Source organism: Branchiostoma floridae, unplaced genomic scaffold (assembly GCF_000003815.2).
Source record: "Branchiostoma floridae strain S238N-H82 unplaced genomic scaffold, Bfl_VNyyK Sc7u5tJ_267, whole genome shotgun sequence".
NCBI lineage: Eukaryota > Metazoa > Chordata > Leptocardii > Amphioxiformes > Branchiostomatidae > Branchiostoma > Branchiostoma floridae.
Window position 1 is genome coordinate 9,473 of NW_023365795.1, and position 15,555 is coordinate 25,027.

At 40.7% G+C, this 15,555-nt stretch overlaps 1 protein-coding gene across 3 annotated transcripts in view; it reads right to left on the reverse strand.

The window, feature by feature from the left end:
- Positions 1-5,116: 5,116 nt before the first annotated feature.
- Positions 5,117-15,555, reverse strand: part of LOC118408642 (NXPE family member 3-like) — a 36,715-nt gene continuing 26,276 nt past the window's right edge. The window contains exons 3-8 of one of the 3 annotated variants that reach the window (XM_035809499.1): positions 11,648-11,719; positions 9,985-10,127; positions 9,598-9,712; positions 8,478-9,196; positions 7,671-7,726; positions 5,117-6,934 (exon numbers count right to left, since the gene is read on the reverse strand). In XM_035809499.1, the coding sequence (XP_035665392.1) occupies positions 6,204-6,934; positions 7,671-7,726; positions 8,478-9,196; positions 9,598-9,675 (1,584 nt within the window). In that variant the 5' untranslated portion in view covers positions 9,676-9,712; positions 9,985-10,127; positions 11,648-11,719 and the 3' untranslated portion in view covers positions 5,117-6,203. Of the gene's footprint in view, positions 6,935-7,670; positions 7,727-8,477; positions 9,197-9,597; positions 9,713-9,984; positions 10,128-11,647; positions 11,754-15,555 lie in introns of all 3 variants that reach the window. The other 2 variants (XM_035809500.1, XM_035809501.1) reach the window with 2 other exon arrangements.

A 15,555-nucleotide genomic window follows, 5' to 3' on the forward strand; every position in this document is an offset into this window, starting at 1 on the left:
TGCTTTGAACGGACTTTATTTTTGTATTTTGTGACTTGTTCCACGAAATTTCTAGAGCTCCAATGGTTCAACGGTGAACCGGTGGGAAAGTGCACGCGTGGAAATAGCTAAATACAAATCAAAGGCGATGGGCGGAGTCACGAATCAGTGCGTCCCGGGTTCCCACGCGGGCTGTCACAGATCAAATTGGGGAGAGGGGGGGTGTTGAAAGCCGCTGAGTAGCGCGCTAGAAAAACGTTTGACGGGTTGACATTCTGGTGTAGGTTATTTTTCTACGGTCCCCAAAAAGTCACAAAGTCGTTTTCTAGTGGTCCCGACCTAAATTATAAGTGGCCCCGGGCAATCGGGACACCGCGTTGATTTCTATCCGAGGCCTGGTTCCAAAGAATTTTTCTGCCGAACCCGCACGGGAGACGTGAGTCGCCCGCCAGATCTCTCCGTAGTTTTCCAATATCCTTTGCACAAATTCCTCACGTTGGCCATTTCTTCCCGCAAAATGATCAATATTCATTGTACAACGTGAAGAAAATTCCTTGGTACAATGTATACATGTCTATCCTTTCACAGCTTTTCTTTTGTCGTGAACGAGCAAGAAGATATGTCTCCAGTCTCCAGAAAACCATGTTGTGGGCCCTGTTGAAGGGGGCTGTCATGCTCGTGGGGCAGCAGTTTATTAGCATATCCTTTCGGACCAGACTTCTATTAGACGTAAACAATCGCAGGTCATTTGCATGCGGCGCTCCCATCTTTGATCTTGGGAGAACAGAAGCCACCCACATACAACAACAACGCTACAATCTTGCCTCATTCTGAAAATGTATATGAATCGATATTTATCCATCACCTACCAGTAACTGAATTTTAGTCCTTACTTTCTTATCTCAGTTCTGTTTCCTTGTATTTCGCTGATCTTCAGAGAATAAATTAGCCACACAAACACAACAGCCTAAAACAGCGTCGTAAAAATTGATATTGCCAAATTCTGAGTAAAATAAAACACGTTTCATAGGCTTCTAACGCCCGCAGTACCGGTTCCTTATATTCTCATTGATTTTATTTTAGTTTGCTTCATACTTCGTTCCTTTTCGCACTTTCGGTAGACCCCTCTGTGGGACACCGAAGTTGTGTTGTCCCCAGAAGCTCCCTCGGAACTCGCTACCGGGTCAACTTGCTTGCCACGGTGGAGTAGTCGAGACTTTTGGGCGAGTCCGTTAGTTTAACTATCACAACGGACGACTCACTTCAAGTCCGAGGAGCAGTTTTTTGGTTGACGCAGGACGAGAAAACGGTTCCTCTCTTCAAGAGAGAGACACGTATTAGCGAGCTATTTTTAGAGCTCGCTACAGCGTTTACTCGACCAAACCTGCTTTGTAAGCAACAGTCAAGTCCACCTCAGGCTATACATACGCCAGCAGTGGCGTACATATGTAGACAAGGAAGTTTTTTCCCAACTTCTATGCCAGACAGCCATAGCTTTGTGGTCGTGTGCCTTTTTAGGCAAGGGCTTTGTGTTTTTATCGGAACCCTTGCTGGTTCAGGACAATTTCCGAGGCCGATATGGCGCCCGTAGTGTTTCCAAGACCACACCGAGTGGAGCTTTTCGCCCACTCCTTTTCCGCCAAGCATGTCATACGCTTCAGTTCTACCAGAGGTCGATCGGTTCACATGCAGGCTGAAATACAGACTGCATTTGACACTTTGTGCCTAGAACAGAGGCGTGGAAGATCGACACTTTCAGTTGCAGGGGACAACTCGAGAGTGTACGGGATTCCACTTTCTGCCTCCTCTCGAGTTCTTTGGAGAAATATGCCTCGATCAGGCGTTATCTATGGCCATAGCTTTTGCCATCTCAACCGTGCTTTCTGTTCCTACAGGAACTGCGGTATGATATCTACTGTGTTTTTTTTCCAGTGGAACAAGACGGTGTTCCTCTTCCGGGTCAGAGGAAGTTCCTCCTCGTTAGAGGTTACTCAGACCAACAGCCTGGATAGTATCAGACAAGCTCTGATCACTGCGGGTTTGTCGTCTGAGGCGCGCCGGCGGCACATGTAGTGTGTGCTGCGCCGCAAGACTGTGTACACAGAAACAGTATCAGGCAGCCTGGACTGCGAGACTAGGGCATTGGATCCGTCTAAGGCGACGGCCATGGAGGTCACTGATTACCTCTTGTGCCTTAATCAGGGGGGTCTTTTTATAAGACCATAAATGTTCATGGCTCGGCGATTTTTCTCAACTCGTCTGATCACAGACGGAGTCCAAACAGAGCAACAATGGTCTGACTGGAGAGCCTTTAACTTTAAGCGTGTGTATTTAGCATACACGCGTGACCCTCCAAGACTGAGGTACTTAGTCTTGGGACGTGGGTACGATTATTTCTGAGATTCCTTCAGACTTGGGAGCCATTAGGTCCCTGGATTTGAAACAGCTCTCGCTTAAGCCAATCTTGATGGCTTTGTAATCTGCTGATAGATGTTGGACTTTGGCGTCCTTGTATCTCATGCTGTACGAGAGTTTTCTGATTCCAGAGTTGGTCTGTTCTTATGGAACTAACAAATCTGATAGGCTGACACCAGTCTATTCAATGCTCATCCTCACCACAGCACCGCTGCTTTTGCATCGGTGCTCAGAGGTTTTTCCTTGAAGGATTTGTGGAAGCCTACAGACTGTGTGTCAGCCAGAGCTTTCTAAGTTGTTGTCGGCCAGAGGCCGAGTCCGGTTTAGGGCAGAGCACACTCATCTCAGTTATAACTTATAAGTGGCAAGACTGTACCCTTCGGGCACTACAGTCGGTTAGCTCTGCCTTTGTATCGGCACTTACAGCTGTAAAATTGGGGGATGAGACAGAAGCATCCTTCGATAGCAGCTGGATGACACTTGAGGGAGGTGTGAAACTTAGATTTCTAGTCTCCTGCTCCTATGGGGGCTTGGTGAGCTCAACAATGTTTTACCTTCTTGGTGAGTCTCAGTCTACCTCCATCTCGCGGCTTTAAAGTCGCCATTGTATTTCGGAGGGTAGCGACGTATAATTGAAAGTTATCATACCTACCTGGTCAGACAACTACATTTATACTAGCTACCCGGAGAAATACAATGTCCCACCCTCTTTAGCCCGACCCTGACTCGAGTGAGGTAGTTCGACTCGGGTAGTTTCGGGAAAAGAGGATGATGGGAGGGTCAGTGCCCGGATGTTGTGTTTGCTTTTTACTGTGAAGAACTGCCACCTTGCGATTTCTAGGGAAACGCCATTGTATTTCTCCGGGTAGCTAGTATAACTGTAGTTATCTGACCAGGTAAGTATGATAACTTTCAATTCAGGAGCAAGAAGGAACAGGCCAGAGGTCATCATCTGAGGTCAGGCTAACATTCTCACCCACCAAGGTAGTTCCCCCCCCCCAAAAAAAAACATTCCCTCATTGTAAAACAACTGAAAATAAAAGCCCCTCTGGCTTCTTTCAAACTTAGATCCCTCTTTCTGTCAAACTACAACCAGTCCATTCCTCTAATCCTTGATTTATTTCATAATCTAGTCAAACCAATTCTGCTTTGTTGTGGCGAGATACTGGTATCAACATTCCAAGCACGGGATCTCATCATCAATGGGGTAACGGAATGTCCATATGAAGCATAACAGAAAAAGTATCTAACAACCAAGTAACGTCAGCGGAGATGAAGCTTTTTTTTTAAAGTAGCTTATTTTGTTATTGTTCACGACAAAAGACACGATCTTTTTCTCAACGTGCCCCCCCCGCAAAGAAAGCAGGTGATGCGTAATGTTTTCAGTGGAAGGCTCTGAAAATGAAAGCGCAATGGCAGAAACCACAACATCCAGTTTGACAGTCACACTGACCACACGAACCGAGAATACATGTATGTACGTCACGATTCTTCTAATAGTTACCTCCATGAAAAAATGGAGGTATAGTTTTTGGTGTGTCTGTGTGTGTGTGTGTGTGTGTGTGTGTGTGTGTGTGTGTGTGTGTCTGTGTCTGTGTGCCCGTGTCTGTGTGTCCGCATATTTGTGGACATCATAACTTGAGAACCTCTTGATGGACTACGATGATATTTGGTATGTGGGTAGGCGTTGGGAAGACGAAGGTCAAGATCAATTTTGGGCCCCCTGGTGTGTGACCTTGGTACTGCAGCGCAACTTCCGGTTTTGCTATCTCGGTGTTCTGAACATGCTATGGTCAAGATTTTTAAGCATTAGATAGCTCTTGTGCTCAGAAAAAAATGACATAAGTTTGGGCCCCCTAGCGTCTAGTTTTGGGATAGCAGGGGCATTTTTGTCAAAAACTTCTGACGAGGATAACTCAAGAAGGGAACAACGCATTTTCATGATGTTTGGTATGTAGGTACTTTAGACAATGTTGTACAAGATAAAATACTAATTATGCAAAATAGGAGTACATTTGCATAGTTAATGAGCATATTCTATCATAGCCGTTTTTTCAATGTATCTCTTGTCCCGTACGTGATATGGTCGTGGCATTTGGGTGGTAGATAGCTTTTAGCGTCATGACAAAGTGGGGCAAGTTTTAGTCCCCTAGCATTCAATTGTAGAACTGCAGGGGCGTTTTTGTCAAGACACTCCAAAGAGGATAACTGCAGAAAGGAACGGCGGATTGCCTGCATTTTAGGTATGCAGGTAGCTTAGGCAAAGATGTTCATAATGATATGCATTTTATGCAAATAAGGACTTAATTTGCATGATTACTGAGTAAATTGTATAATTCCATTGTTTGTAATAACTGAACTTCGATAAATGTAACACTTGTTAATTATAATCGGTGGAACATATGCAGATATCAAATATGCAAATGAGGAACTTATTTGCATAATTTATGCAAAAATTGCAAAACAACTTAATGATTTGAATTGGGAATTTTACTTGTGACATGTGTACTGAACGTTATTCAATGATGAACAACACTATGCATAAATCATGTTAATGTTAAGTCATTTGCATGAAATTAACAAAAGCTCTAAATATTCCTGGAGGTATGAGGTCGCCGAACTCTAGTTGGTTCTGTTATGGCTGGACAGCTCGTTCTCATGCTCTTCTTTACTAGTTTGCACTACTACCAAATGGGAATGAGAACATACATATTTCAGTCAGTTTCGAGTACAATTGGTAACGTGTTTCATACGTATTTCAGTACATACATATTTCAGTCAGTTTAGAGTACAACGGATAACGTGTTACATACACATTTCACTCTTTTACATGTTTCCTTTAGATTAGCACTGTGTTATAAAACATATCAACAATAGAAATCGCACAAGGTTTGAAAAATATGTATGTTGCCATGTTTAAGAAGTATGGGATTATCGTCTGTTTTATTCAAGACAAAAATTGCGTATTTAGCTAGAGTAATACAAATGTTTCAAGAAGAAAGAAAAAAATCTAAGTTAAACGTAATCTTATCCTGTTCAACATGTACAGCTATTCTATCCGAGTATCCCTTTAACCGGCCACCTTAAATTTACATACGTACCTAGTCTTCATCTTTGTAACACAATTCACATACTGGGCTCTTCTCTATCTATTTAGCAGGAATTTACAGGGCAATATTGCATGTGATATCTAAAAAATTAAATTCTTTAAGCTTATTCGGTGTAATGTCAACAGTTTGTAATGTCCAGGCTTTTCTCCAGTTCAGATTGGGACATACGTTGTTCCAATAATGTTGGGCAGTGGGTAATTTAGGCGTAATTTGAAAAATAATCAGACTATGTCGAAAGACCAAAGGTTGTTCTCAATCTTATTAAAGAAATAAAAAGGTATCAATTGCCACCTACAGATTCAGCTAGGGTCCTGTGGAGTTATAATAATCCTTCGGAACCCTGCAGCTTGTAGGCGTTTACATTTTACATGTATATCTAACATATCTAATCCTCCATCCTCTGTGTGTATTAACCTTAAATTTTTTTTCTGTGTTGTTAGAAGTCATTCAGTGTTCCTCAAGGACTGGGGTCGAAAATGACCTATAAATCCAGTTTCTTTCGTTGGAAATTACAGTTCAACTTTATCCACACTTTCTGTATATTATGCCTTTAATAAGAGCGGTCGCTGGGATGTTACTGTGACGTACTGGCGGGCAGAATGGGTCTTGGTTGTGTGAGTTAATTGTGCTATCGATTGTGCTATCGAACAGCTTGCGGCTTATCGTGTTTTAGTTTTGGGACGAGTAAGCATAATTGATTTATTTTAACCTTGACAAATCTTTTATGAAACCAGGGCATATGTATGAAAATATCAAATCAATATGATTTTTGATAACATTAGGCTCTGGGTGTACAAGGTAATTAGTGCATATAGACATCTCCCAAACATCCATAATGAATATGTTGAGGCCACTGAGAATTCGCTTGGCTTCAAGCACCAACTGATATGCAAACCAGTTACTGTTGTGTAGAAAGTGAACTAATATCTTATGTTCCCGAAGGTTACCAGTTCTCCAGATAACCTTTGTGTCAGGATACTTCTTGTGTAAACGCTCAATGGCATGACGAATTCCGTAAACACGTGATCTAAATGTCTCTAGGGGCAAAGCAGTATAATGTGCCCATATACTAAGAATGACAACTACATTTGGTCCCCCGACAACACGATCGATCATATCAGCGGCATAACTAAGGCTCTTTATATAATTGCTATCATGCGTCCGTGGAAAGTTATGGAATATAAAATCTATTTTTATACTGTCATCAAATTGTTTTAGATACGTGTAGTATTGCCTTGCTGTTGAATCACCTAGTATAAGGAATGTTTTGTTCTGGAGGCATTTGTAGATGGACAATGACGAAAGGGATTGGTGAGAGTGACACCGTAGGGAATTCCAACTGTTGTTGTACCAATACCCTTCAGATGTTGTCTCCGGCAGACGTGGACCACATGGTGGCAGATGTCGTCCTTTAAGCGGATCAGGGTTATCTACAGTAAACAAAAACATGAAAACAATACAATTTTGCACCTTTTTAACAAGTACTTACAATAACCTAACCCGAGCCTTTTTTTAGTTTTTTTTAAATGTTCATGTTTTCTTGCTACATTACTACTTTTTAATAGCCTGAATGCCAATAAGTTTTTTTCATAATTAAATATGCATAAATTATGCTAATTCAAAGTCACCAGGGACCAAAATTCAAGATGCCGGACGATTGCATCAGGTGATATACTATCCTGTGAAATCCGAAATTACTTGTTTTTGTTTTCAAAACATTGAAATGAGCGTTTCTAGTCAATTTTCTATGTCTTTGGCAATTGTTAGCTGAAAAAATTGTACTTTTAAAAATGTATGTTATTGTTATTTTCAATGGTTTGGCCGACTGCTCCCTCTTTGCAGTAAGGGGCTGAATTGCTAGGAGCTTACAATAGGCGGGGTCTGGTGCAAGGGTCTGGTGCAAGCTGCCATTTGGCGGTACCCATGTGACCTCAATACGACAGCAATTGCCCCAGGTGTGGCCATAGGACGGTATGTTTTGAACCACTCACACCAGGAAGGACCCATATTCTGTGTGGTGGGACCTTAAACGTGCTCGAGGTGGGGCTGTCCTAATATCAGAAATAGACAGCAACACCTGTGAAGCCTATGTTGAAAAAAAGCATAGTTCAACGTTTTTTTAAAATCTATTTTCTACCAATTGTTGAGGACATTTTGGATACTTACGGCTTCTTTCCACAGTAATCCTTAAGTCATTCGGAATTTCCTGGTTGACGCGTGAACTGCAACAAGAATAAACATCATCGTGAAAATGATATATGAGAAATATAAAATCATTCTCCTGTTTAGTGAAAAAAAGAAAGTTACAGTTACCCCAGGTTGCATTGGTTATTACTGACCGAACATTCAGGGGTACATTGACAGTCTGGCACAAGACGTTACATAAATTATATTGCACATTTGAGTTCGCTATTACCTTAGAATTATTCCATTGCACAAACGTTTCAATTAAAAAAAAACAACTTAAGAAATAGGTAGAGCTAGAAGGTTTCTACAGTAGCATGTCTGCCTCCCAGTGCGACTTATGGCGTGCGTTTCACATGACGTAATTACGACGTCACCATTGCTACACTAATATCCCTAATACCCCTTTATACCCCCTTCACATTAGGCGAAAATCGATCGGACGACGAGTCTTCGAGCTCTAAATTACGAGGAGGCATGACCCTAATGCCGACGAAGAAATGGCAGAGTCCCCCCCCCCCTCTTCCCCCCAGGGTCATGCCTCCTCGTATTTTAGAGCTCGCAGACTCGTCGTCCGATCGATTTTCGCCTAATGTGGGGGTGGGGGGGGGGGCATAAAGGGTTTTCTGGAGATTGACCATAAAAAGAAGAAACAAAATTTTAGACAAAGATCCTGAAATATTACATATACGCAATGTCTCTGAAAATACTGTTAGCTAGGGTTTCGTTCTCATTATTAAGAGACAGTATTAAGGGACAGAGATAGATAAAAATTAAAGTACGGGATACCTGTTGAAAAGTAAAGCATCTTCATCAGTGATCATCTTCTTAAGAAGTTCCACGCCGACCTCTCTATTATTTTTACATGCCACCATGAAGTCACAGTGAATATCTTTTGGCTTTTGGCATACCCATGTAACATTTTGTTTTCTTTGAGAAAAATCACATATCTTAGTAGGATTCATTTTGCTGTTTGGATCGAAAGTACATCGGGTCCATTCCGAAATGTTAGATTTTTTATCAAGAAATCTACAGTAGGTAATACGTCTGTCCGAAAATAAGTCTCGAGCACTCCTTAGAACCTGCACAGCTTCACTGGAGTGTATCAATTTGACAGAAACCGCTAGATTTCCAGGCCAACTCAGGAGAAACCTTGCAATGTAAGTTCCATTTCCATAATCCGTTATTCTTCCGCCAGTACATGCTTTTATCGGAGACTCTGTGTAAACCTTTGCAACCATGAAATCTTGGCCGTAGGATTTCGGGCGTCCGTTTGCATCTCTTGCGACAATTTTTAATAAAAGTGTATCTGCAACTTGATACACATGGCTGCGATTAAAAACAGATACCGACATGTTGGCAGCAGTGGTGACTCTTGACATACGCATGTCAACTGTAGTTGTCTTTTGTGACTTTTTGGGTGGGGTTTTCACCTCTTTTGTTTGTGCTTTTGATACGGCTCTGTTACGTAGGAAGATGACAGGACTCTTCTTGTTGTCGATCCCTCCCTACAGTAAAAAAGCAATAGAGTTTAGAACAATGCTGAAATGTATTTCTATCTTTCAACATATGTTATACTGAAGTCTTACACGCAAGGTTAATACTATAAGCTTAGCATATTTATATCATTTTAGAAAAGAATATGCACACAGACCATATAACCCAAAACTCAATTAAAATGTACTAAAACGTTTACATGAATATGTCTTGCAACAGAAATTGAAGGTATTAAAACAAATTAGTAAATAACGTAAACATTAAAAAGTAAAATATTACCCGTTTCTTAATCAAAATGTTCTTTTAAAACTAGTACTTTCCTAATCAAACAATAAGACTGTTAAGAAACACCATTCGGCAAAACTTACGAATATATTTTGAATTCTCTTCAAATGAAAAAAAAGTTACTTACCATGACGATAAAGGTTATAAGAGCTAGTGCAGGGAGGCACAGTAAAATGGCAAAACGTAGTCCTTTTGACGTCCTCATCGCGTATATGACTAAGCGCTGCCTACACTATACTTTGCTGTAAGCACAAAAAGAAGGCAAATATGAGATACAGAGGTCTTCATTCAAACATTTTCTGTTGTAAAATGTTTGTTGCTGTAGGACGACTCGTTATCAAGCATAATAATGAACATGCAGTTCAAGCTGGAACTCTGTTTTACAGCCGGTCAGGAAACGTATTCTAGTTCCAACTGGCCCAACCTGTTAAAATATGGCTGCCAGAATTATTTGTATTCAAATGACAGCGTTTATACAATTCACTAGACTCGTAGGCTAACTACACGTACGCACCTTTCAGTCACCTGGATTGTTTTTGTTGCTGTCCTTTCAAGGTTCAACTATTTATCTTGAGTAAATTCGTCAGTGGATCTTTAGAATCATTCAGAAGTCATCAGCTACACACGGCTGCACAGTCTGCTATATGGACCTCTGACCTATTTTCAAATGACAGAAACAACCAGTTGGACAAGTTTTTACGGGGTAGTCGTTTCTCTATCATGTCGTCGCTGATGCAAGGCATTCCAAAAAGACGGCAGAAGCTAGTAATACTGCATCTCACTATCTTTCTATCTATTTATCTATCTACTATAGCCATCTATCTATCAATCTATCTATCTCACTATCTTTCTATCTATTTATCTATCTACTATAGTTATCTATATATCTATCTTACTATCAATCTCACTATCTATCTATCTCACTATTTATCTGAAAAAATCTATCTATCTATCTATTATAGCTATCTTTCTATCTATCTGCCTATGTATCTTTCTATTTATGTGTGTGAAACAGAATAACTTGAGAAACATTGGATTGATTTCAATGATATTTAGTAGGAGCTCGAGGTTAGAGGTCATGCGACTGGATTGACCGGAAATCCACGGTGTGTTTCCCATGCGCTGGAGCAAAGCTCAAACTTTGTAACTATAGATTCTACCAACACAGATCTGTGTTCGCATATTTTATTATGTTAAATTTTCAGTTGTATAACTTTTACATCTCATGTATTTGAGTTATCTATGCCTTGTTTGTGTGACTCCAGAAACTGAACACTTATGGACAACGAAATAAAACAAGCAAACAAACAAACAAACAAACAAACAAACAGTAATGTCATGAAACATCACAGGGTGTCTGAAACACCTCCAGTAAGAAAACCGGATTTACAATTCATGCAAACGCCAGTCGAATTTGGAGATCGGTCAAAGTTTTCAACATAACCCGAGCATTGGCTGTATGTTTTCTCTGAAAATCTACCCCATAACAACTAATTTAGACTGGGTTTGGGCGACGTCTATTCAACACTAATGATTGTATTTACCCCATGAGATGGTAGCATCTCTTAGACATGGACAAGTGAGAATCGACTGAACCTGTAAAAAAACCTAATATTTGGATCAGTTGCTTCTGAGTTTTGGAAAATATCTAGGGCATGATCGGGGTAAAGGGACACCCTATAGAAAGATATCAAGGAGATTTTTGTGATGGACCGATCCAAAATCTCATGTAAAGTTGAAAAATTGTCGCCGAGGTCTCGCTGAATTTACGCACAGTTTACAGGGACCAGCGAACGTTGGCCTAGCTGCTAAAAATCGTCCGAAGCCTGCGTAATTGCCAGGACGTTGGTCGTTCTTGACTAAAAAATGCCCATTTAGAGCTCTTTAACATGTCGACCGAACTACATTTTTTATTTGTAAAGAGCAAGCCTGCAAGACGGATTGTTGGGATTTGCGTCGAAAAGCAAAAGCGGACAGGACACTGATCATTCACGGGCCGACCTGGCCTATGTACCGTAGACACAACACAGTTAACACCGTGCGGACAGGTAGAAGACAAAACGGGCAAAAAGTCTATAAAATCTGTAAGGTTTGTCTGGTATACAAACGTTCTATCTAAACAAACAAATAAACAGAGAAGAGCTGTACCGTAGAGCTGCTACGGTTTCGGTACTTACTGAGTTTTCTGGTAGGACGTTCACGGTGAGACTGTCGTCTGGAGTCTTTTTACTTCAACTCTTCTTCCCGGTCTGGCAACAGAAGTGAGAGAACAGGGATCCGGATCTGTCAGTACCCAGGAATTATGCAAATGGTAGTTATTGGAGACGTTACGCCAACTAGTTAAAGCAGTTGTCTGCTCATGTTGTCTTTACTTCGTTACGCGAGGCGGGCTGGGATTTGTCTGGATTGGGAGTCAGTAGGTAATCAACAAGTCCAATTAAATAGTAAAAGTTTGCTTGTTCTACGTGAAGTAGGAAAGGTGTCTGACCACACCCTAATGCACTAATGTTTTTCCCCTAAGAAAGGCACTTTGTACCTCATCATCCGCCACAAACTGACATGGCACAACCCCCGGGCCCCTCCTCATGCAGCATGGGGGCAATGCTACCTAGTTTGTAACAAAAAGGAACCTTAGATATTTAACTTTCTTTCGTCACGTGGAATTCCTCGTCATGCCTAATTACAGGCCGATCCTTATAAAATACACAAAGTATATAATATGCCCTTGAATCTTATTTTGACATTTTGTGTATTTGATGTCTGTTATATCATTTTTTTCGCTCCCGAAAGCCACCGGCCCCTTTTTTTAAAATGTGACCTTAGCCTTTGTTAATGGACCAGGTCACCAAAAATGGCAATTTGGTGCCAAACAGAGGGGCAAAGGGTGACCTCCTTTTTTTGAAAATGTTGATTCCTTTAATTCATTATTTTACATGACAACCATGTCAGATGACCAGCGTTATAACGATTATCACGTGATTATGTGACGGCACTCAAATATATAGAAGTACCAAAAATCGATATTACAAGTTCAAATTATCAAATGTGGTTTTGGATAATCGCCAACCATATTTCATTGATTTTTCGATACACTTAGGTCATACAATACCTGTTGAATATATTTGGGAAAATTTTGAAATAAAAGTAGGCAAAATTGTGTGTCATGGCAACGGCGAAAAAATAACAGTTTTTTCACAGGAAAGTTGCTTAACAAGTCACTGTTGTGTGACTTAGACATTATACTCTAACGTTGTGGTACTTGTCTGTGAAAGAGACGGAAAACTTAGTTGCTTTTATTTGTTGCTATCTTTTTATTTCGAAAAAAAAAGAATAAAAAAGTTGCAAAGAAAACAAACCTAATTCTAATTCTAACTCAACCCGAGTCGTCGGAGGCCTGGTCCTGGACGTCCTGATACAATTTCGAGAAGCTGACTTAGATGACATTTACCATGGCATATATGACTTCCTACTTATTGTTTAATTGCTATAATTGTTGCGTTAGCGGCCAGTTTCTCTCTCCACATGATTGAAGATTTCGTCATGATACCATTTCCGAGAAGTCCACCTCCTGCATGACCCCGACTAAACGTTGTTCGCTGCCCAAATTGGGCATGTCATGAATAGAAACGTGTTCCAAGAAAAGGCCTGAATACAGCAGAAGTTGCGAAACAGGTTACATACGATAATCTGAAGTGTCGCAGACAACTACACAATGACCAAAAGGGGCAAGAGCATGTATGTACATGTATGTCAGGGTGTCTATAAATGCAGCGCCTTCTTTTTTCACATTTCCCTAACATTTAAATTTGTCCCTTTCAAATATATTTTCACTGTAATACTAGCGCATTTCTATAGGATTCTATCATTGAATTCACATAAAATGACGTTTTACACCCTCGGTAGTTTTATACACCGCATTGCCATTATACGGGTATCTGCAGATACAAGTGCGGTACTAGTTATTAGGAGCATTTTGGAAGCTACAGTGACATTTATGAAATACATTAGGCCACACCATCTTAATTTTATGGATGACATCCTCTGGAGACCACAAAACTAATGCGCTCGGGCGCAAAAATAAAAATCCAGCAAATAAAAAAATGCTGCTAAACCACAGGACTACAAAGCTGCTATTGCGTATTTAACCACAGAACACAGTTTATCGAAAAAAACAACAAATCTTTATTTGCATCTGCTCATGCTTCTCGACAAAAACTAAGAGGTTGTAATAACAGTACTCTGCGAAGTTGCATGAACAGAAAACGAAGCCGCTATTTTTTTGGGATCACAATGACATTTGGTAGATGACATGGTTGTGGTTTTCTGACCTCTAGGTTTGATATTCGCAATTCGGTCCCTTGCGGCACAGCACGTTGACGCTTTTGCTTGCATGAACTATTTTGACACTATAACAACAAATCAAACCGCACGATTGAGATGGATACTAAAAAACCCAATACACTTCCATCATTTATAAAAATAAAATGAACAATACATCTACACCCCCAATTCATTTCATGCAGGTCTGAGGTCAACGAACTCTTGTTATTATCCGTTTCTCTTATATTCGCTACACCATGTATTGTCTCTTAAGCATTCATCCCATTTACCTAGTCGCCTAGTTACGTTAAATGTTGCATTAACACATACTGTTTAGCCGTCATTTTGTTTGAGAAGCATAATGCTGAGGACATGCAACGCCATTTAGATTGACGTATGCACGATACATTCACTGTACAGATGACAACCTGCTTATTCCCTTCGTGAAACGAAGGGTTTGTTTTGAGTGCTGTTTTTTTGTGAGAGGGACGTTTGTCAGCCTGATAACTGGGGAAGGCGTGGATGGATTGTTTTGATATCTGGTATGTGGGTAGGATTAGACATGACGAAGGAATGGTAGGAATTGCGTTACGGCAGGGCGCTCTAGCGGAGTGTTATTGTACTGCAGCAGAACTTCCGGTTTTGATATTTTTTTTCGGGACTTGTTTGGGTGGTGATTTTTAAGTGGTAAGTAGCTGTGTAAATGAATAGTAAGGTGTGTAAGTTTTGGCCACTTAGGGGTTTTGCTGGGGCGGTGAAAGTCATTCTTGTGTTAGGTTTTGAGAAGGAATTATGGAAGCAGGGGTCGATGGATCGGAATGACTGTAGGTATGCAGATAGCTTACGTAGTGATGTACATAATTGTATGATTGTTATGCAAATTAGGAGGTAATTAGCAGAATGCAGTAGGTATGTTTGGAAACCATTGTATGGTGCGTGTCTGTGAACAGAAAAGCTCGCGAACGCCCAGACAGATTGATCTGATACTTGGTATGTGGGTAGTTCTTGAGAAGGAGAAGAAACGTACGTGGCGTTTTTTCGTTTAGTGGCTTTTGACGGTTTTGCCGGGGATGTTTGTATTTGGAAAATAGGTCCGGCAGTGAACCAGTGTGGCTATATTTGGGTGTAATGGTGTAACGGTTCTATATTTATGTGATTACGTCATGCCAGCGTGGGCTGCAGTTGTGCATGGACCTACCCGACCCCACAGGAAGTGACCCCCAAGGTCATAGTTGCGACAGACGTTTGTATCGAAGACTACAAGAAAATGGTTTATAGGGATAGTACATTATACATGATGGGGTGTACATGTATCCCATAAGATTTGATAATCTGTAGACCAAGAATAAGGGTAATGATGATATTGTATACAGGGGCGTATATCATACGTTTTAAAAGGGTCTATACACGTAACAGTTACTACCGGTACAATACATTGCTGGACAAAGTTACGTAAAGTTTATGCACGAAGTGGAGCAGGGTTAAGTGTTTTTCACAGTAACTTGTAGTCATTGATATGATTGTTTATAGGGACTGTGCATTAGACATATGGGATACACAATGTAGTGGACTGCATTGTGAAACAAAGAATGTTACATCATCATTGTTGCAAGCAACAAGTCGGCAATAATGATCTCTACCGCAGGAGTCGTATATTATACGTAAAGGGGGTTGTACAAAAAACTATTATTACTTTGTGGAAAGGTCCATGCAATGTATCAAGTCGTCCATATTTGTTTTATCTCGATAGTCCATTATACACATT